Below are 22,930 nucleotides of genomic sequence, written 5' to 3'. Positions count from 1 at the left end.
ACCCATCAGCCCTCTGTCGCCTCCTCCTCCTCTCATCTTACTTCCTACAAACTTCAAATTCTTCTTCACTCTGTTAGGCAGTGCAGTTAAGTTCTCTCAAGCCCTTTCTCCCAAACTCAGCTCCAGGAACCCCTTTCAAAGCCCAAGGCCCTTTGTCAACATGCCCAATGGAGTTGAACTTTCCCAGGTTCCAGAGAGTATTCTCCTTCACTATTTTAGCTGACCTGCTTGCGGTTGTCTTCCCCACATTGGGTGCAGGGCTGGTACACAGAAAGTCCTCAATAAATCATAATGAAAGCAGAAATGTATCAAGCACCTACTATGTGCTGCCTGCTAGATTAAGGACATCATATGCATCATCCCGTTCAGTCTTCACAAAAACCCTGTAAGATAGGGACTATTATTCCTTTTTACAGATGAGCAAACTGAGACTTCATATGGTTTTAGGTCCTGTGGTCATGCTCAGTGACAGAGTCAGATTCCAAAGCACTCTACCAACATTGCTTAAGTGAATGAAAGGGAAGGTAAGAAACTCTGGAGAGAGGTTATTTTGGAAACCGGTAAATAAGGTGATGGTTGTTTCCATGATCATGGAGGAGATCACTTGGAGGGAGAGAGCTGGCCAATCCCACAGACTCTGGTGCTTACGGGAGCTGCAGAGAAGAAAAAGCAATAGAAGAAGGGCTGGATGGTGGACACCTGGACAGGGAAGACTTCAAGGATGGAATGGCCAAGGCAGACCCAGGTGCCAACAGCTTCACGACCGGAAGACTGAAGAGGGGTTAAGCCTCAGTGGTGACCTCCAGCAGGGGCAGAAGCAGGGAGATGAGAGGAAGATGAGGAAGTTTAGAAGTGCTAGTGTTAGCAGTGAAGCCAGAGGGAGGAGGCGGAGTGGGTATTCACAGGATGGCTGATGCAGGAAGGGTCTTGGTATGTTTTAATATGGAAGAGGCCTGATTGACTGTATGTGGAGAGGAACGAGGTGGGTGGGGAGGGGCAGAGCCTGCTTCAAGGTCTGCAGAACCTGAGGCGCCCTGGGCCTGGGCCCTGGCGTAGAGCACCCAGGCCGGGGCTCGCAGGCAGAAGTGGCCGAAGACGTGGCTCAGGGGATGGGACGCGGACTGTGGGTCGGGGGAAGGGGCTGGGTCCTGGAGATCAGGCTGTACAGGGACCTGGGAAGGCCCTCTGCCTCCTCAGAGAGAAACGGAGGCGTGGTCCCCGTCCCGCACCCTGGCGGCTCTTCGGATTATCCGGCCGATGCCTCGGGGAAGCCCGAGGCGAGGATGGAGGGTGGGCGCTGGCGGCTGGACGGAGCGGGGCGGAGCTGGGCCGAGGGCGCCGGCCTCCCTCCCCGGGTCCTCTCAGGTGACAGACCCCCGCGGGCCCCCCGCCCCGCCCCGCCGCATATTCAGGAGGCCGGACCCGCCCCGTCCGAGAGCAGCTAGCGCGGCCGCGCCGGGAGCCTCAGCGGTCGGTGCGTGCGCGGAGCCGGCACCCATCCTCCTCGAGTCCGCCGCCCGCCATGGCCCCTGCGGCCGCCCGCCGCAGCCTCCTGGTTCTCCTGCAGGTGCTCGGGCTCGCCCTGGCGCAGATCGTAAGTCCCGCGCCGGGGTCCGGAGTGCGGGGTCTGGGTCCGGGGTTCAGCATCCCGCGGTCTAGCCAAGGGCTCTCTCTGCCTGACCCCCACCCTCTGCTGACACTCCCTAGCGCGAGGGGCAGCTTCGGACAGTCCCGCGGCGCACGTCCCCTTAGGAGGGGCACAAACGGGGGTCGTCTTGGCACAGTGAAAGGGGGTGGATGAGCCGGGGAGCCAGAGGGACCCTGTCCCGAGATGCTCGGCCCTGCCTGGGACGGGCAGTGTGCGGCGAGAGCTGGCGCCGGGTCCTGGCAGCCCGGAGAGCCCAGGTGGCGGGGGACACAATGGTGCCCATTCACGGGGCTCCGGATTCTCCGCCCCCGCCGCCTCCCAGGGGGCGCCGGCTCCAGCCAGACGCCACTCTCGCTGGCTGCTGCCTCTCTGCCGGGCTCGCGCGCTCGCGTCTCACTTTCGAGGGCCGGCTGGGGGGAGGGGGCCTAACGGGACGCGGGCGCGGAGGGGCAGGGCCCGGGCGCCATCTGGGGCCTGGTGAGGTTCGCAGCTCGCCTGCCGGGCGCCAACCTGGCACTTCTCGGCCTGGGGAGGGCGCGGGCACCTGGCAGGCGGGGGACCGCCACCCGAGGCGGGGGTGGCCCCGTAAGAGAGCCACCTAAGGGAGGACGGAGGAGCGGTGCTGCGAGAGGGGTGCTCTGAACAGGAGGAGAGAACAGGCTTCCCTTCCCTGGGTCCCCCCACGCCCCGTCTCTCTGCGCCTCCCCAGCTGTCCCGTCGGACTTTATCCGCACCGGGGGGAGAGGAAGGGGTACGTACTCACCTTCAGTATCTGTTGTTCACCTAAAAATAATCCGAGCAACCGTCCATTGAGGACAAAGCGTCTCTAGGCACCATCTTCCTTACCATCGGTTATTTATTTGAACCATTAGCATCTCCATCTGTTCCCACACACGACAGCGCAAGGGCAACATGGTACAGTGGAAGGAGTTGGGCAGACCTAGGACGGAATTCTGGCTCCACCGCTTACTTCCGGTGATCACGGACCCCTTCATCTTTCAGAGCCTGTTTCCTCAACTGCAAACTGGGGCTTTTTAGTTTCGGCCTCACAGTTCTAAGCATTCAAGAACATAATATATGTAATGGTACACAATATCTGGTACACAGTGGGTTCTCAATAAACGGGGAGTTCGCGGCTCCCTGAGGAGCTCCATTTCCTCAGGGAGAGGTGCACTCGTGGATGCCCAGTTCCCTGCGCTATCTGAGGGCTGCACCCCTGTATGTGTTTTCAGAGAGGTCCACCAGGAGAGCGGGGCCCCCCGGGCCCCCCAGGGCCACCGGGAGTGCCTGGATCCGACGGAATCGACGTGAGTCTCTAACCTGGGACGGGAGGGGGAGAGAGGCGGCGGACAAAGGGGAACTTTGTGAGCCCTGGGAGTAGGGGGCGGGGGGCGGGGCGGTGAGGTTGACGCCTGGAGATGCAGTGCCCCCTGTTGCCAGTAGGCGGCGCCGGCCTGCACCACAAGGAGACCGTTTGTTCTACAAAAACCTCAAACCAGCCCCGAGATGCAGAGCCCGTTATAGCCGCCGGCGGACAAGGAGCTGCTGTTCGGTCTGCCCGCCACAGCTCACAGCGATTCCTTATCCCTCGCCCCCTCCTCCCTTCTTTTTGGGGTGGGAGGCGCCCTGCCTCCTCGCCCTGCCCCCTGGCACGTCTGGATGCTTCTTCAGGGTAGCTTGGGAGCCTTGGCCAGACCGCTGACCAGCTAGGGCCAGACTCCCGTCTCTTCCCTTTGCATTTTTCTCCCCGATTTAGAACCAGCTGGTCTCGTTCCCTGCTCTCCCTACCACAGTGAGGGTTAAATACCTCATTCTGGATGCTCCCCCAGGAGGTCAACCCCATGTTTATTTATCTCGACAGCCTTCTATTCAACCTGGTGCCCCACCCTCCAAACACAGGGCACAGGGTCCCTGCCAGGCTCTCTGGCCGCCACAGGCTCTGAAATGCCTGGAAGTCTCTCTGGGGCTGAATGTGATTCCACAGCCCATGTCTGTCCTCCATCAAGGGTCCTTTGTCACAGGGGAAGGAGGTCCTTCTTGCCTTGGTGACAGATTGAATCTGTCCCCTTGGTCCTTGCCCCTGCCCCATCTCGTTTTCCTGACCCCAACCCAGAAGGCCGTCACTGCCCCCTTCGCTTACCTCCCCTTCATGTTTTCCTAAAAACTCCATGTTTCTCCCCACACTTGCTCAAATCCAAGAGGCACCTGCTCTCCGAGGTAACTTGGAGCGAACAACCCTGTTCGCAGGTCTCCTATCTGGCCCCTTACCAACACTGGCATGACGAGAACCCACTCACATGCTGTTATCACCCTCTGCAGCCTGCCTGGGATTGGTCTCAATCCACCTATGGTTTTCTTGCGGGAAAAGGAGCTATTTTCCTAAAAAGCACAAGGCTTGAGAGGGCCCAGGACAGAAGAGAGGAGAGTGAGGAGAGGAGCGTGTGGGCCGGGCCAGCCAGGGCTTGTGTGTGCCCATCTGGGGGAGCATGAGCCATAGTGTGCTGTCTCAACAACTTGTATCTTGCAGGGTGACAAGGGGCCCCCTGGGAAAGCTGGCCCTCCGGTGAGTGCTTTTTCCTCCTTGACCTCTGACCCTTCCAGGTCTTGCCCTCCTGTGTCTAATGTTTGCTCCACCTCTGTTTTCAAGGGACCTAAGGGAGAGCCTGGCAAAGCGGGGCCAGATGGGCCAGACGGCAAGCCCGGGATTGACGTGAGTACCTACCTGAGCGTCAGGTAGAGCAGGTTAGGGCTCCACCCACTGACTTCCAGAACCCAATTCTGGCATCTTCCCTGATCTGCTATTCAGAGCAGGATGGAGACTCTACAGCTGTGAGCCCCGCTCACCTTCATATGAGATTGTGACCTCACACCCACCCCAGGAGCATTGAATCACAAGCAAATGGGGGTCCAGAGACGGGTTCTGCTCATCAGCAGCAGCCAGAATTTAGTCTCACATTTCTGGCCCCCAAGTATCAAACTGAATACTCTGGGCAGAGCTGCCCTTATGCTCCCTCTCCCTTCCTCTCCTTTTTCCTTCCCCACTCCACCCATCACAGCCCCAGGCACCACTCAGGAGAGGAACATTATTTGGCTGATACCACAGAGTTCCCGGGGACCCCAAGGTCACAGGCTCCTGGACACAGCCAGGGGCATTGGGAAGTCTTCTTCTTGGGGCATACATTTGAGTCAGTCACTGAAAGATGGGAGGAAGAAGAGGACCCCATGAGTTGCCTTTGCCCTGCTGGTGCAAGAGGTGCCCATTAGGGCTGTGACCAGCCACCAGGGCCGTTCCAACTCGTCCACACCCTGCAAAGATTACAAAGCATATTGCCTTCCACATCAGTTTTCATAGCCACCCAGAGAAGCAAGCATGATTATTAATCCATTTTGCAGATGAGAAAACTAAGGCTCAGAAAAAGTTGCCAAGGGCAGACATCAAGAAAATGGCTAATCCAGACCTATGTCTATCTAGGTTTTCTAGACTCCTAGACTTGAGGCATGAGGTTTGGGCTGACAAATCTTTGGGCCTGGGTTTCTCATCTTTCAAAAGACAATAATTGTCAAGGGCTATGGTGGGAACCGGCGGAAGGGAAAGTGAGGTGTTGACGCCCTTAGGCCTTCATGGAGTGTGGTGAAAGGCAGCCTGGGCCCACCCAGGAGAGACCTCTGGACCCGCCCTGCCCCGTGGGTCAGGGAGCAGTTTCATCTCTCACGGATATACCTTCTCTTTCTTCGCCAGGGTCTAACTGGAGCCAAGGGGGAGCCTGGTTCTATGGGGATCCCTGGAGTCAAGGTAAGTAGCCTGTTGGGGGCCTCAGCAAGGGCAATCTAGCGCCAGAGTTTGGGAGGGGCTTCTGCAGACAGGATCAGGGACCCAGGAGACCCCAGCCTCTGAGCCTCTCCATTGCTCTTGCAGGGCCAGCCTGGGCTCCCAGGTCCCCCCGGCCTGCCGGTGAGTATAACTGGCAAGGGCTTTAAAGGACCCTTTGTGGGTAGGGGGACTTGTAAAAGGAGCCATGAACCTAATCTTTTCTTCTGTTCCAGGGCCCTGGCTTCACCGGACCTCCTGTAAGTCTTCAGGGATGGGGCAGAGTCCCTGGGACTCTCCGGGAAGGAGGGTACAGAGGGCTTCCAGGGGACTGACCAGCATGGGGAGGGGCCAGCATGCTGTGATGGTGTTGGAAGTGGGCAGACTTGTCAGAGAACTCTGGGCGTATCCACTGGCTCTGAGATTCTCTGGCCCTTAAAGCCCTAATCTGTCAGCTTCTCTGGTGTTGGTTGCAAAGTGAAAGTGGGGAAGAGGGCTCTGGGTCCCTCTGTGCCAGGGCTGGGCTGACCCTCTGAGGCATCCCAGCCACTGATATCTCTGTCCCTAGGGACCACCTGGACCTGTTGGCCTCCCTGGTGAGATGGGAATCACGGGCCCCAAGGTGAGCCCCAGCTACCCCTCTGCTCACTCTGCCTCCTGCCCTCTGCCTTCAAGCTGGCAAGCTGAGTATCTCTCCAGGATTTCCTGAGTCTGCCTCTGGCCACCAGGGAGCTCCTGCAGGTCTGGGGCAGAAACCCCTCCTGCTGAGCCCACCCTGTGGTAGGTCTTCCAGGGAGGCCAAGGGCTGGGGCCATCCCCCCGAAGATCAGGCCTTGATCTCCCCAAGAGCCCAGATCTCAGGAGGTGACCTGGAGGGCAGGGTGGACAGGGCAGTAGCAGGAACTGGAGGAGGGGGCAGGGGTGACCTAGGCAGGACTGGACAAGGGTATGATCTGGGCCCTTCTTGCTTCCAGGGGGATCCTGGACCAGAGGGACCAGCAGGGCCCCCGGGGCCCCCTGGGAAACCGGTAAGTGTCCTCAGACCTCCCACACGGCAGTGTGTGGCTGGGGAAGGACAAGAGTCCTTGGCGCAAGCCCGGGGTGGGGACAGTTTGCTTCAGGCTCCGTCTCCATACATCTTTTCTCAGGGCCGCCCAGGAACCATTCAGGGTCTGGAAGGCAGCGCGGACTTCCTGGTGAGAGGCGGTGCGGGGGTGGGGGTGGGCGGGGCTAATCCGGGGAAGGGGCGGGTCATGTTGAGAGGGGCGGGCAAGGAGATAGGTTCCTTCAGGAGGTAGGGTCAGAGGGAGAGGGGAGGGGCTGCAGCTGAGAGGTGCAGCCAGGTGCGGTGGGAGGAGGGCTCGGAGCTGGCAAGATGGGGAAGCACTGCCCAGTTGGCCTGGGGCAGGCCAGTGACCTCAGAGCCCTGCGGGGTTTCCTTTCCAGTGTCCAACCAACTGTCCAGCGGGCGTGAAAGGGCCCCCGGGGCTGCAGGGAGTGAAGGTGAGCTCCTGGCCCAAGTCTTGGGGGATGGGGGGTGGGGAGGGGACCTACTCTGAGCTCTCTCCTTCCCTGCAGGGGCATCCTGGCAAGCGCGGGCTTCTGGGAGATTCCGGCCGCCAGGGGAAGCCGGTGAGTGTGAGGGCTGAGGGCCCTGGGAGGGTGTGTGTGGAGAGGGCCCTACAGGAGCCTCCCCCCCATCCTTCTCCCTTCCCCTTCCCCTGTGGGGCTCTGGGGATAAAGCCTTGAGCTGGGAGGCAAGAGGCCTAGATTCTAGGTCAATGTGTCCCTGGGCAAGTCCGTTCTCCTTGCTGTGCTTCCATTTCCCCATCCGTCCATCACATGGGACCATATGGTTTCTAGGAGGCCTTCCTGTCTGCTTTTGCTGGGAAGAGGATGGTATCTTTGGTTGTCTGTATGTTTGTCTCTCGATCTGCCTGCCTATCTGACTGCTCTTTCCTGGCCCTTAGGGTCCCAAGGGAGATGTGGGTGCCTCTGGAGAGCAAGGAATCCCTGGACCGCCGGTAAGGAACACTTTCCAAGGGCCCTCCTCACCTCTCCTGGGAGACCTTAGTGGAGTCATTCTCCTGCTCTGGGCTCTAACTTGTGAAAGAGACACCTGTGTTCAGCTGGTGTGTCTCTGGGTGGGGGGGGGGGGGGGAGGGAGGCTGAGGCTGACTGTGAGAGACTGGGGGACAGGAACCAAGGCTGTCAGCCAGAAGACTCACCTGAGGCCCAGGTTCTGCCACTGTCCCTTCTGAGTGACCCTGGCGAGTCTCTCCCATCTCTGAGCATCAGTGACCGTCTGTGATAGGGACTCCGTGCCTGCCTCAGAGAGGCACTGAGAAAATTGGGTGGGGGTCAGGGAAGGTGTCACGAAGTGGGCCTTCTAGTTGCCATCGCTGTCATTCTTCTGTCTTGACAGGGTCCCCAGGGCGTCAGGGGCTACCCGGGCATGGCGGGACCCAAAGGAGAGACGGTGAGTGGGTCTGGGGTGTCCTGCAAGAGCTGCTGGAACCAGCCCTCTGGCCTCTGGGGTCCAGCCAGGACTGACCCGCGACCTCTCCTCTCCCCAGGGTCCTCACGGGTACAAAGGCATGGTGGGCTCCATCGGCGCCGCCGGGTCACCAGTGAGTCCACTCCTGCTTCCGCCCACACTCACCTCCTCCAGACACAGCTCCTAGGGCTGCAGAGGGGTGCGGCTCCGCCTGAGCCCACATAACTTGCATTTCTGTTTGTCCTTCTTGCCAGGGTGAGGAAGGTCCTCCGGGGCCACCAGGCCGAGCTGGGGAGAAGGGTGACGTGGTGAGTCCTCAGGCACCCCTGTCCAGTCACGGCCCCTGGGGAGAACTGGGTGAACTCAGCTCCACCCAAGGCTCACGTGCGTGCACAAACGTGTGTGTGTGTGCATACGTTATTCTGCGTGTCTGTGCGTGTGGGTGACTGATGTGAGGGAGGAACGTCTGTGCCCAGAGCCCAGCCAGCCCCAGCAGCCCCCTCCTCCAAGCCCAGCCTGTTGCTGATCAAATTCAGACTTTGGGAGAACCGTGTAATGCAGTCCCACGGTCACTGGGGCCAGACAATGAAATTCCAGGGAATCAGTCATGGGGCTAATGGGATTTGGTCCAGATCCCAGTTCTCTTAACTCTCTCTTTTTTTTTTTAAAGTAAAAGACTATCTCTTTTGAGCAGTTCTGAGTTTACAGAAAAATTGAGCAGAAAGTAAAGTTAGGGTTGTTTTTCTTTTTGTTAGTTTTTTTATTGTGCAAGTTTTTTGACAAACGCAAAAGTAGGGCGAATAATATAGTGATCTCTTATGTACCTACCTCCCCAAATTAACCTTTTACCGCTCTCACTTCATCCATCCTCTTCTCCCTTTCTTTCCTTCACTTCATTGCTTTGCTCTGATATTTTCAAGCAAATTCTTAACATTACGTCATGTTACCCACTTTTGAATGTATCTCTTACAAATAAGGCTCTTTCCTCACATAACCACGATATCATTATCACACCAACAAATTATCAATTATTCCTGAACATCATCCAATCATCAGCTTGTAGTCAGTTTTTCCCAGTGATCTCAAAAATGTCTTTTCAGGGTTCTTGTTCAAATCAAGACCCAAACCAAGTGCACACATTGTCTTTAGTGGTTGTGTTTCTTCACATCAGTGTCACTCGGGGCCTTGGTGGGTCTCAGGAGCGCTGGCTCCTCCCCTGCCCTGCTCCAGCCCAGCCTGCTTGGTGCTGACCTCTGCTCCCTCCCGCTAGGTCCAGGGCAAACTCACACAACTAGGCCCCTCTCCTCCAGCCCCTGCACAGCATGGCCTGTGCCACAGGGACCCTGGGACCCGGAGGTCACTGTTCTCAGCTGTTCCCTTCTCTGAACAGCCAGACAGGAGTTCAGCCTCCTGAAGGTGATCTGATCTCTGTCTACTTTGCAGGGCAGCCAAGGTATCCGAGGACCCCAGGGAATAACAGGCCCGAAGGGAGCAACTGTAAGTGGACAGAGGGCGGGGTCCAGGCAGCTGTCCAAGCCCCCAGAGGAGGAGGAGCCTGGGATTCTAGACTGAACTCTGTTGCCAGTGGGCTGTCACCTCGGGAAATGCCCTCTTTCTGCGCCTTAGTTTTTTCACCTGTAAATAGGGTGGTGATGTAGGAGAGGTCCTGGGACACTCATCACCCACACAAGGGAAGGACTGTGGTCCATCCCACGAAATCCCTTCCCACTTCCACTCTCCCACCCCCAATTGGCTGGTGGGGCTTCCCAAGATGACCTGACTCACTTCTTACGCACAGGGACATGGGTGTGTGGCCTGACCCTAGGCATCTCCCCATTGTGAGTGTCCCTTCGACTTTCCTCCTGAGCAGGGCCCACCAGGCATTGACGGCAAGGACGGGACCCCAGGCACACCTGGCATGAAGGTAGGAGTGGGGACGGCTGGTGGGATTGGGGCAAGGGTCAGGGCCCTTTCCAGCTGAGGCTCTGAGTCCCATCACACTGAGCCTGGAGGCCCAGGAGCCTGGGATCCTCACGCGTGTCACGGACACATTCCTGGTTGCCTCGGGGCCTCAGTTTCCCTGCCTCCACTCGGGTGGGAGACTCATCTGTGTCTCTGGTTCTGTCTCTCGCAGGGCAGCGCAGGACAGGTGGGGCGGCCAGGAAACCTGGGCCACCAGGGCCTAGTGGTGAGTATGGGGCGGAGCCGTGGGGGCTGCCACACAGCAAGTTGCTTATCCTCCAGGAGGCCAGGCACCCTGTGGCCCACCTCCCCACGGTGGCGTGAGTGGCTGATGAGATGGAAGTCACACACCCAGGGCTCGTGCTCTAGTCCCTGTCCCCACCCAGCTCAGGCCTCCTCACCAAGTCTGGCCTGGCTTGGGCTTCGTCATTTGGACAGTTGCTCCAGCCTTCTCTTTGACCATTCCAACCGTCCATGTTGGCTAAGTGGAATCTGACCATTTCCCTGCTAAACACCTTCCGTGCTCCCCCTCCCCTGCTGCCTCCAGGAAAAAGTCGCTCTGTCCAGTCATTCAGTAGAGTTACTGAGGTCCAGTAAGTGGCAGGGAAAGTTATGAACAGGACAGCTACACCCCTCGTCCTCGCAGCTCACCTTAGCATCTAAGGACCACCATAATCTGACCCCAGCCTATCCCTCCGCCTCATCAGCCACTGCCTCTCTTCATCCTCTCCCTTCTCAACATGGCCTTGGCTTTTCTGCCTCCACACATTCAAGCCTTTACTGGTCCCTCTGCTTGGAATGCCCTTCCCATCTCTCTGTGCCTTCTCACCGTCAGGCCCACCTCCATGCCACACCTTCTGGGAACCCCCGTCCCTCCCTGCCAGGGGTACTGAGGCCGAGGCCCGCTAACATGTCCACGTGCAGACTGTGTTCCTGTGTGCACTCACATGTGGTCCTCTTCTTCCCATGGACCACAGGCACTTGTAGGCAGGCCCTTCTGTACCCACCTCCTCTCTCACCAGGGATTCGCGGCTAAGCACAGTCAAGTTCATGGCTGGGCCTTCTGCTGTTCAGCTCCCATAAGGCAGGGGAGGAATCCGGGAGGTAAAGCAATAGGTGCACAGGGCTCCCCCTGCCAGGGGAGAAACTGACATCAGCTTCCTTCTACAGGGTGTGCCCGGCCAGCCTGGGACGAAAGGAGGCCCTGGAGACAAGGTGAGAGGGCAGAGTTGGCTTCATCTGGACAAGGGAGCCTGGGGGCAGGGACCAGGGACACGGCTTAAAGACTGCAAGGCCCAGTCCTCAGCCCAAGCTCAGAGACTTGGCCTGGACACAAGTCCCTTGGGCCTAACCACCTCCCTCCTGTCACCTCCCTCCCACCCTCATCCTGGCTAGAGGAGACAGGATGGCGTGGCTGCATACCTAGACGAGAAACAGGAAAATCAATGGAGTCCAGAGGACCTCACCAATAACCCTCTCCTCTCCCCAACTCATTTGGTTCCAGAGTCTTTTTAAGGTTCCCTGGGCTTCTCCAAGGCCAAGGGCCTGACTGGGCTACACAGACTGACCTCAGAACTCTGTTTTCCTGCAGGGTGAGCCAGGCCGGCAAGGCTTCCCAGGAGTCTCTGGTTCCCCCGGGAAGGAGGTGAGTGTCCCCTCTTCTGACACAAGGGCTCTTGCTTTGCTCCCTTCTCCCGCTCCCCCAGGCCTGAGGACCCTGCACTCATTGTATGGGGCCTGAGTGAGACTGTGAGGTGGACCCCTAGCCTAGGGGTGCCCTCGGTGCCAGTCAAGGCTCTGCCACTGACCCAGGGAAGCTCTCTTCTCTCTCTGGGCCCTGGTTTCCCTGTGTACAATGCAGAGAGGGTGGGAGCTGCTTCTGTCCTGGGGTAGGACCTCTCCAGGTGGCCCAACTGACTGGGGCTGAGAATCCAGCAGGAAGTCATTGATTCATTCATTCCATAAACATTCACCAAATATCTGCAACCCGCTAGATGCTGAGATAGACAGTCTCCTACTCACATGGAGCTTACAGTTTCGTGGGAGAGACAGACATTAAATTAAATAAATGATCGCATGATGACTACAACTGTATTGGGTCCTATGAAGGAAAAGTACAGGGACCGGAAGAAGAGGAGGTGAAGGAAGTCTTCCTGATGAAGCAAATTAGCTGAGCCCCAAGGGTGGGTAGGGGCTGGCCAGGTGTGGAAGGGAGGGATCCTCCAGGCTATTGCTCACCTCTGATTTCTCTGTCCCCCAGGGAGAGCCAGGGCCTCGAGGAGAAATCGGTCCCCAGGGCATCATGGGGCAGAAGGTAAGTGCCTGGCACAGTGGCCCCTCCCTGGGGGCCTCTGCAGCAGCTGGCACTGCTGGACCCAGGATCTGGGTCCTCTCAAGGCTCCAGTACTTGCCCAGTCCTGCCCAGCCTGCGTGAGGCCTCCCAGTCAGGGCCTCAGTTTGCTGGTCTGAAGTGGAGCCAAGGACCTCCACGGTGGTGACAGCAGGAATGGAGGGCACCCTGACCACGCAGGGTCTGGGATCTGGCAGGGAGAGGCTGCCCCCGCTGATAGCCGGATGTGACCTTCACTTTCCATTTCAGGGTGACCACGGTGAGAGGGGGCCAGTGGGGCCGCCAGGCCCTCAAGGCCTACAGGTAAGTGCAGGGCGGCTGAGATGGGCATGGGGAGCATGTCTGGGCACCTCATCTGACTTACTCCTCTGGTTTCTTTTCTCCTCAGGGCCCCAAGGGGGAACAGGGTCCCCCCGGAATTCCAGGGCCCCAAGGCTTGCCAGGAATCAAGGGAGACAAGGTACCAAATGGGGCTGGAAAATACCAGGGAAAGAAGCCTTAAGACTCTGGGGGAGGAGTCGGTGGAGGGCAGTGAGATCCTTGAGCACCGCAAATCTTCGTGGAAAAAGTACTCCCTGCGGGTCCCAAGGGACCCCGGGGTGGGGGTGGGGGCGGGGGCGCGGCGGAGCTGCAGAGGGGCGTGTGGCCAGGAGCCGGGGTTGGGGGGACCCTGTGGACCTAGCCTCCCCTGGACCCGAGCTCACCAAGCCCCGGAACCCCCCCCCCTCGCCCCGCTTTCTCCAGGGCTCCCCAGGGAAGACCGGGCCCCGCGGCGGAGTGGTGAGTGCCAGCATGTCCCCTTCCCCCGCCGTCTGGGCATCCCGCGTCGGGGCGGGGGACGCGGGTGTCACAGGCCAGCACAGCCGCCCCACCCCTGCTCCCACGCCACGCGGGGCCACCGCGGTCTGACTCGGTCTCAATCTGCAGGGCGACCCGGGGGTGGCTGGCCTCCCAGGAGAGAAAGGCGAGAAGGTGAGCCGGCTGTGGGGGGCGGCGGGGTGGGGGGAGCGGCGGGCGGGCCCTGGGACCCCTCGTGACCGTGCTTCCTTGTGCCTTCAGGGCGAGTCCGGCGAGCCGGGGCCCAAGGGACAGGTGAGTCCTGCAGCCGCGACACCACCTTCCCCCTCTCCCGCCATCCCCCTTCCCTCGGCGCCGCTGGGGACCAGGACCGCGGCTCCCCAGGCTTCCCTCCCCCCCATCCCATCCTTCCCCGCCCCCGCCCCCCGCTGCCCCCAGCGCGTTCGTCCTCTGACCCCGGCTCTGCACCCACCCCGCTCGGCAGCAAGGAGTCCGCGGAGAAGCCGGCTATCCGGGCCCCAGCGGGGATGCAGGCGCCCCGGGGGTGCAGGGCTACCCCGGGCCCCCGGGCCCTCGAGGACTGGCTGGAAACCGAGGCTTGCCCGGACAGCCCGGGAGGCAGGGCGTGGCGGTAAGTTGGCCTCCAGGGGTGGAGGAGTCTCTTTGGAAGGACATCTCTTTGGGTTGCTGCTTATCGCCCCAAAGGCTGGGAATTCCCAGAGGAAGCTGGCTTCCCTGAGGCTGATTCCAAACCTCAGGGTCAGAGAGGATGGGTGTGGGTGCAGGAGGGATTTCAGTCAGATGCTGAAAATACTTCTGGTGAGAAAATGGGAACAGGAGGGGGTCATAGCGCTGGAGCAGTCAGCCCTGGCAGCCAGGGGCTTCTTCCTGAAAGACCTCTGCTTTCAGGGCCGAGATGCTAGTGACCAGCACATCGAGGATGTGGTGCTGAAGATGCTGCAAGGTGAGGGGCGGGGGGGCAACAACTCCTCCCCACAGTCAGGGCATCGCCATCCTTCAGGAGCCTCTTCAAGTGGCCTTGCTGGAGAGTCTGGAGTCAGGGGCGGCCATTCCAGCTCTGCCTCCAAGGGTCTGGGGACCTTACCTACATCCCTGCCCTCTCAGGACCTTTGACCTCCATAAAACAGCCTGAGGAAGGTGGAGGTTAACCCCCAGGCTGTTCTGTGTGCACACGTAGGGGCCAGGGGCCAGGGGCCGGGATGCTCTGCCTTCCCCAGTTTTACTGAGCTGACACCCATCTTACAGACTTCCCTGTCTCCCTCCCTCCCTCCAGAGCAACTGGCAGAGATGGCTGTGAGTGCCAAGCGGGAGGCTCTGGGTGCGACCGGGATGATGGGTCTCCCAGGACCCCCTGGGCCTCCTGGCTACCCAGGCAAACAGGGACCCATTGGGCACCCTGGCCCTCGGGGCATTCCTGGCATCGTGGGAGCCGTGGGTCAGATTGGCAACACCGGGCCCAAGGGTGAGTGCTATTCTGTGGTGGCCAGGGGATGGGGGTTTGGCCAAGACCAGCCCCTGGGGGGTCTCAGTTACTGAGTTGATTGCTCCGCCTCCTGTTTTATCTTTCATCATTGTCCTTCCCAGGATGAGTATAGACACTTTCACCCATTTCTCCCACATGTGACTCCTGGGCTTGCTTTTTCAGTAGCTAATTGATAGAAATGAATGTACTGTTTTACAGATTGGGCTTTTTGGGGGGTTTTGTTTGTTTTAAATTTACTTAGTGGTACTCCATAAACCTCCTTCCATGTCTCTAAAAGTGGGGAGGCAGATTAAGAAAATACTAATGAAGGCAAGCTCGAGTCACAAGACAGGTGTGAGTCCAGACTCTGCCACTTTCTCATTGTGGCTCCTGAACAAGTTACCTGTTTATCTTCCTGGGCCTTAGATTTATCATCTGTAAAATGGGGATATTAATAGCAACAACCTCATAGTTGTCATGAAGATTACATTTATAGGTAACTTACATAGAGTTGGCACATAGCAAATGCCAACTATTGTTATTATTAGACACTTTCCTGTAAAGAACTTTATCAGCTGTATAGTCTTCCATCCTTTGGACTTGCCTTTATTTAATCAGTTCTGCAGTCATTTCCAACTTTCCCCTATTATAAACTAGCACAAAACAAATAATTGTGTGTGAAATAGAAATTAAGTAGCAAGCCGAGTAGAAAAAAAGCATTTTCCTATTCTGAAAAACTAAGGCTTGATTCTTTCTCTGCAGGAAAATGTGGAGAGAAGGGTGATAGGGGAGAAGTTGGACGAGGGCATCCCGGGATGCCTGGGCCCCCAGGGATCCCAGGTAAGATCTTGGCGCTGCCCAGTGGCAGTTGTGTCCCTCAGCTCTGGGATTAATGACCCAAAGACAACTGGGTCTCCTCCATGGAGGCCTCATGCTCAGCCAACTCAGTCCCACACATCCGATTTTTGATACTTTTGGAGCACCCAGGAGCCTCTGGGTGTGGTCTGGCTGAGAACTGGACAGCTGGGATTCTGAGAACTTCCTGGGTTGCACAAAAATCTGCTTCATGGAGGGAAAGGAAGGGGCATGTGCTCCCCAGAGTCACTGATTGGGAGTTGGGAGGAAAGGACAATCAGACACGACTCTCTCAGAACCTGTGTCTGGGGCAGAGTCCCTCCTTTCTGTGTGTCCTTGGCTTCATTTTCCCCACCTTGATGTCTTGACCTTCTCCCTCTCATAGGACTGCCTGGCCGGCCTGGCCAGGCAATCAACGGCAAAGATGGAGATCGAGGGGTCCCAGGGGCCCCAGGAGAGGCAGGCCGACCTGGCCTGCCAGGCCCCATGGGGCTGCCAGGCTTCTGTGAGCCTGCGGCCTGCCTTGGAGCCTCAGCCTACACGTCTGCACGCCTCACAGAGCCTGGATCCATCAAGGGGCCATGAGCATCAGGCCAAGACGGAGCCCAGTGGGCATCCTAGGGGGAAAGGACTAGGTGCCCTCTGGGTGGACATGCATCCCATTCCTCTGCCCAGGAAACTAGCTTTCCCAGGACCTTTGTCTGGGACCCAGGAGTCCTGAGGAAAAGGAAATTCTAAAATATGGGGGAAGGGAAGGGAGGACATCGGAGTGAAAAGGTGAGGCTAACAGACAGGGCAAGTGGCACCGGAGAGTGCAAGGTCCAGAGGATGGGGTGGCTTTCCTTCCCGGAGCACCGCTCAAATGTCACCAAAACAAATGTCTCCTTAATTTGCACCATCCTCCACTGGCCATCTTGTCCTTGGGGCAAGTGGACTGACGCCTTTGCTGGTTCCTGATTCCATTTTCACCCCCTGGGCTTACTGGCTGACTGCCTGGAGGTGGCCATCCTTAAGCCAGTCCACTACTTCCTCCCTGCCTTCCTCCCATCTGAGTATTTAAACACCCATCTCCCTTCCCTTTCTGGCATCACCCTCTCCCACCAAACCGCTGGATCCACCCAGGCCTTTCTGTAAATAAAAGCCCCTGACTTGGGTACAAACCAGGATGTGAGTGTTGGGCTTAATTTCTTGTGGATTAGGGGTGGGCCTCCACGACCTGAGCAGGATGGTCAAGGGCTCCAGAAGGGGAGGGTGGAGGGCGGGGTACCTTCCTCTGGGTACATCCTGAATTATGAGGATGGCACAGCATATTTGAGGAACACCTGTTTGATGAACCTGCAGGTAGAGTTAGGATGGTGACCCTCTGTCTAACTTTGGGCAGATCCTTCCCAGCCTTTGTACAGCTGGGCAAGGACTTGGCCTTGCCTCACTTATTCAGTAGAGCGCACCCAGTGTCTTGCCAGGGCCTGACACACAGGAGGTCCTCTGTGAGTTTTGGCACCCACCGTGTGCTGGCCCTGGGGCAGGAGCTGGCAGCCAAGACTGGAAGTCCTGGCTCTTGCCTTCCAGGGGCTTCTAGGCCCGTGAGAAAAACAGACCTGGACCTGGATGATGAGGGCAGAAGTGACATTCACTCATGCCACTTTCACTGAGGGAACGTCTAGGGGAGACTGACTCAGATCTGATGTGTGGGTCCGGGGGCTCCCAGCCTCATAGCTGTGTAGGCCAGCAAGGCCACTGCAAGCAGCAGGAGCAGGAAAGGGCGTGGCAGGTACCTCTGACCCATGCAATGATGGGAGCTTTGGGAATTCAGGGAGTGACCCATCCCTTTGTGCCATTATTGATTTGGGCATTTATTCCCCCAAATGAAGCATTCTGCCAATCTTCCTCCTGGAGGCACAGGACTCCGGCCTGAGGTCCCAGCACGTGTGAAGCTTGGGCTCTCTTACACCTCACCCTAAACCTGGCTGTAAGTCTCCACTTAACGTTGGAGCAGCCTTCTCTTCCTCTGGCCAGCAGATGCCGAGAACTCCCCTCAGTAGCCTCCCCTGCCCCAACACACACACACACACACACACACACACACACACACACACACACACACACCCCATGGGCGACCTCTCAGCCCCCTTACCTCAATCCAGGGACAGACAGGAAGGAGAGGGTAGGGTAGCCCTAAGGACCACAGAGGTGGCTTCACTCTCAGAGCTTTGGCAAATCCGGAATCACAGCATCCCAGGCCCCAACGGGGCCAGAAGGCCCCGCTGCTGCTGTGGCTGCCAGGGGAGCCGCTGGAACGCAGAATCTAGAGCTCAGTGGAGGGCTAGAGGATGAGGGCTGCAGGAGGCAGCTGCATCCCGGCCCTGAGCAGCAGGCCCTCAGGCATTTCATACCTGCTGGGGAAGGGTTCTCCTTCCCAAGGCCATGTCACTTTACTTGTCCCGGTGCCTGAAACTTTGGGCTTAGAGAGCCAGTCTATTCCTTGAGCTTTCCTCATGCGCTGGCCCTGGCCTCTTTCCTTCTCCCTCTCTGACTTTCCCTGAGAGTAGTTCCACTGGAGGATTTGAATTACACGATTCACAGATCTTATGCAGAGTTACACCTCATTCCTTACGACTCAGGCATTTGAAGGAGCCAAAAGGGGGCTGATTCCTAGGAACTAGTGGCTGGTAGCCTTTCTGATACTTTCTGGAGGGTGATTCACTCAGGAAAAACACACGTCCTTACTTTGATCTTACAATTCTCCCAGAAGCCTCTCTGACCTCATGTCCACGCTTGGACCCTGGTACATTTCATTCCAGCCACTCCAGCCCCTATGCTGCTCCTCAAACATGCTGCGCCAACACACATGCTATTTATGCTCTCTACCTGGAATGTTCTTTTTCAAAGTGTCACGGTCAGCAACCTCACGTCAGGTCTTTACTCAAAAGTGACCTTCTCATCCCTACCCCAATATTGATACCCACCTTGGGTTTTACTATTTCTCCTTAGCACTTATCGCTATTCAACATACAACATATAACATACAACATATAAGCTCCATAACGGCAGAAACTTTGGTCTTGTTTGCCACTCCGTTCCCCAGCACGTAAAACAGTGCCTGGTAAAACATAAGTGACTCTGGTTGATAAGACTATATAACTGAAATTTGCTAAGAGGGTAGAACTTAAATGTTTCACCAGAGATATATACATACATACCTCTGTTCATATGAAAAAAATCATTTGAAAAGAGAAAAGTAAACAAAAGAAAGTTTCAAAAACAAAACCTCAAAACGGTGCCTGGCACATAGCAGGTGCTCAATAAAATAGTTGTTAAGTGAATGAATAATATGTTCAGGGTGCTCAAAGAAGACCCCACCAATCGTCAAACCAGGAAGGAAGGGATTTGGTCTCAGCGTGTGTGTGGCTGAGGCATTTTCCAAGATGACCCAGAGCATCCAGGTTATTCCCTCCACCGCCAGGAATGGGTATCATATGATGGCACCAGGTGGGCTTAGAAGCTGACAAACCCTCTGCCAGGTAAGCACTGGCAAGAGCAGTGAAGCAGCAGCAGACAGCCTAATCCAAAAGATCCTGGTGGGGGCAGACATTTCCCCAGGATAAATGGTGGGCTTGTATCTTACCTGTAAAGGAAGGCTTCCATTGGTGACAGGACCCATAGCCAGTTGTCCTGGTTAACAGACCTCTGTCATGCTGTTCATGAGGTTACAACCAACTAAAGTCAAGTGGATGAGAATGTGTCCTTTGCCCCTTTGCACACCCTCTCTGATAAGCACCTCAAACTCAGCTCATCCCAAACTGGTCACCCCCTGCCCCTAACCTGTTCCTTCAGGGTCCCTTATCTCAGTAACTAGTTCTACCATCTAGCCAGTACCCAGGCCTGAAACCTGCATCATCTTTAACTCCTTCTGCCTTCACCCCTTCTTGCTAATTCATCTCCAACCCTGTCAACCACCTTTTCACTCATTTGTTTAGCAAATATTCATTCATTCTGTGAGCGCTGTTGTCTCAAATAGAATGTAAACTCTGTGAAGCAGGGGATTTTGTCCTATTCCCTGCTGTACCCTCAGAGCCTACAACAATGTATGGTATTTAGCAGGGACTTAATACATATTAGCAAAATGCATGATTATATTATTCAGGATAATATCCATTTGCTTTATTATGGCACACGGGCCTTTACACCTGGCCCGTCTTCCTCTCTAGCCACATTTCTCACTCTGACTTCTCATAATCCCCCAAATGCCCCATGTTCTCATGGTTTTGTACCTCTGTCCCTGGAATACCACCCCCTTGTCCTTCCTTGTCTAGCCAATTCCTACTCCTCTTTCAAAACTTGATCATGTCTTCCAGTAATCCTCTCCTCACCCCAACTGCCAGCTGGGTTAGGCATTTCTGGTTTTGTGCTTATTTACATCATAGCAATTATGGTGAATTATTCATATCATTATTAACAATTATCATTATTAACCAGTTATTGAGCTCTTATTATTATCAGCTATTGTGCTAAACACCCTGCAAACATGATCTCATTCTACCCTTAAGACAGCCCTGCAAAGCAGGTATTATCCCCATTTGTCATGTTAAAAAATGAAATCTCTCTCAACCCCACTTCTCCCTATGGCTACCATCCCATACTTTTTGCTCCCTTTTATGGGAATAAAAGGTTGTATAATCTGGCTTCTAGCTAGACATCTAGTAGACATCTCAATTTTAACATGAGGGAAATGTTAAAATGCTCTGCCCCTCCAAAATTCCTCCCTTGTCCCCCTTTCCCCATCTCAGTTACTGGCAACACCATCCCTTCTGTTACTTAAGCTAAATATGCTGGAGGCATTCTCTACTCCACTTTCTTTCTTGCACCTCACCTCTGATCCATCAGCAAATCCTGTTGGCTCAACCTTCAAAATATTTCCAGAATCCAACCACTTCCCATCACTTCCCTGACTACCACCCCAGGTTCCATTTTTACTTCTTGCTGGAAGTATTTTTTTTTAATATTTATTTATTTATTTATTTGGTTGCATGGGGTCTTAGTTGCAGCAGACGGGCTCCTTAGTTGCAGCACGTGGGCTCCTTAGTTGTGGCACGTGAACTCTTAGTTGTGGGATGCACGTGGGATCTAGTTCCCTGACCAGGGATCGAACTTGGGCCTCCTGCCCTTGGGAGCGCAGAGTCTTATCCAGTGTGCCACCAGGGAAGTCCCTTGTGGAAGTATTGCAAGAGCCTCCCAACTAGTCCCCTGCTTGTACCCTTGCTCCTCAACATAGCAGCCAGTGATCCTGTTAAAACTTAGACCATGTCACTCCCTGGCCCAAAACCCTCCAATGACTTCCACTGTAGTCTAATAAAAGCCTGAGTCCCTCCAATGGCCTACAAGACCCTGTAAATCTGCTGCATCCCTACCCCTCAGACTTTATCTCCCACCATTTCTTCCTAGAACACCCCACCCCAGCCCCTCTGGCCTTCTGGTGTTTCTCAAACAGCAGGCCTGCTCCCACATCAAGACCTTTACACTTGCTGTTCGCTCTTCCTGGAATGCTCTTTCCCCAAACACCTGCAGAGATCACCCACTCACTTTCTCCAGGTCTTTGTTCAAACATTACCTTCAGTGACACCTTTTATCAACTTCCCTCCTCCCCCAACCCCACAAACACCTCAGGCCCTCCTTTTTCTCTAAGACATATATCACCATTTGATACCTGTTTTGTGTATTCTGACTATTTCCCACACTAGAATGTAAACTCCACGAGGTGGGGATTTTCTATCGTTTACTTACTAACGTGTTCCCCAGCACCTGGAGCAGAGCTTGGTACAGCATGTGGGCAGAGTATTTGCTGACTAAATGACAGATGGAGAAATAAAGGCTCAGTCAAGTTCCTTACCCGAGGTCTTCATAGTAAGTGGTGTGTTGCATTCTAGAGCCCTGCCCCGGATCTTAACCCTAAGTTATGCTTCCCTGTTTGTTAATCATCAGGCAGAGAGCCAGAGAGGGGCTCTGACCTGAAGGCACAGGTTATTTGTTAACTGAGATGCCAGCTTCATCCTGCTCGCTGGGTAAGAACAGTCCTGGTTTCACAGGTTTTTAGAACACATGGAGGTATCTTCCTATCTGTCTCTGGTCATATTGTTTGGGAAACCCTCCTCCCTGGAAACTACCCTGGATAATAAGAGAAGAGCCAGAGGTTTCCCTATCCATATTGTCTGAATAGGGCTATACCATCCCACTATGGATTATTCCTGCTTTTCCACCAAACTGTACATAGCCTGACACAAGAGTTACTTGCTCACATCATCATGATCTTGAATCAGGAGTTTCTGGAAAGAAGTTCTCTGTACTTTTCTTTGTATAGCATCTATGACAGAACTGAAGGCCCTCAAGGTAAGCTTTCTGCTAAGGTAAAGCTTTTCTGCAAATGACAATAGAAAACTCAAAACAGTCAAAGCTACATAAAGTATATATGTACAAACGAATCCAAAAGATTGATGACAAAGACCAAGTGGAAGAAGGAGTCCTCAGGGAGGGGAAACACCACATAAAGGATTAGGGGTGAGCATGAGAATATACAGGTAAAGGGCAAGCTGGAACCATCATTGATACTAAAGTCGTTGATTTAATCCCAGCTCCTATCCTAAACAAAGGTAGCATTTACTAGTAGCTCTCAGACTTCAGCAAAGAGCCAAGTCAGATAAAGGCAGTATGTACACACAACAAGGACTCCGCCTTAGATTCAGAGATAAACCCTGCTGAGGTCATGCCATTTTATCTGAGGCCTTGATCTACTTCATTCTGCCCCGTGCACATCCACCAAATATTAGGGTGCAGAGTGCCACCTCTTTCCCTCCTTGGCTGACCTCTTTACTCCTTCCCCTGATTGGTCAATACCTCAGGAACCTACCAGTATCCTCTGGCCATCCCTACGCCTCCCATAAACTGTAGGTGACCAGGTCAAAACAATCACATATTAAAAAGCTAGTTACTGGGACTTCCCTGGTGATCCAGTGGTTAAAACTCTGCGCTTCCACTGCAAGGGGCATGGGTTCGATTCCTGGTCAGGGAACTAAGATTCTGCATGGCACGGGGTATGGCACCCCCCCCCCAAAAAAAAAGCTAGTTACTGCTGCCACACGAAAGGAAGACCAAAGAGGCAGCTGGAGCAGACCAAACAGGCCCAAGACAATGAGAGGTTATGGGAATGGGGAAGGAATGATTCTGAATGACACTTCTGAGGAAACATCAGCAAGAACCAGTGACACTCTGGGGTGGAGCAGGAGAAAGGCACTGAAGAGGACTCCGAGTGAGGTGCAGTGATGGTCCTGCTGCCACTCGGCACTCAGGCCGTTCCTTCACACTACTCTTGACGTAGTGGGTTGGCCAAAAGGTTCATTCTGTTTTTTCCGTAAGATGGCTCTAGTAGCACTTAGTTGTCTTTAACTTCATTCAAAACAATTTTGTTAGATTGTATGTGACAGAGCTGCAGCCCTGTCATATCAGCGTGCATTTAAAAAAAGACTTATCAAAGTTGG

The 22,930-nt window shown here is 55.4% G+C and overlaps 1 protein-coding gene across 1 annotated transcript; it reads left to right on the top strand.

Annotated features, from left to right (window-relative positions):
* Window positions 1-1,430: 1,430 nt before the first annotated feature.
* Window positions 1,431-16,567, top strand: COL9A2 (collagen type IX alpha 2 chain). The gene is made up of 32 exons (XM_059919790.1): window positions 1,431-1,594; window positions 2,881-2,955; window positions 4,176-4,211; window positions 4,296-4,358; window positions 5,388-5,441; window positions 5,565-5,600; window positions 5,693-5,716; window positions 6,025-6,078; window positions 6,431-6,484; window positions 6,605-6,652; window positions 6,903-6,959; window positions 7,035-7,088; window positions 7,427-7,480; window positions 7,882-7,935; window positions 8,033-8,086; window positions 8,208-8,261; window positions 9,397-9,450; window positions 9,824-9,877; window positions 10,088-10,141; window positions 11,086-11,130; window positions 11,507-11,560; window positions 12,176-12,229; window positions 12,515-12,568; window positions 12,654-12,725; window positions 13,010-13,045; window positions 13,193-13,237; window positions 13,325-13,357; window positions 13,548-13,694; window positions 13,973-14,027; window positions 14,358-14,546; window positions 15,309-15,386; window positions 15,787-16,567. The coding sequence occupies exons 1-32, from the start codon at window positions 1,523-1,525 to the stop codon at window positions 15,984-15,986; spliced, it is 2,067 nt and encodes a 688-aa protein (XP_059775773.1). The 5' UTR covers window positions 1,431-1,522; the 3' UTR covers window positions 15,987-16,567.
* Window positions 16,568-22,930: the final 6,363 nt, after the last annotated feature.

Source organism: Balaenoptera ricei, chromosome 1, assembly GCF_028023285.1.
Source record: "Balaenoptera ricei isolate mBalRic1 chromosome 1, mBalRic1.hap2, whole genome shotgun sequence".
NCBI lineage: Eukaryota > Metazoa > Chordata > Mammalia > Artiodactyla > Balaenopteridae > Balaenoptera > Balaenoptera ricei.
This window is presented reverse-complemented; position numbering and strand designations above follow the sequence as displayed.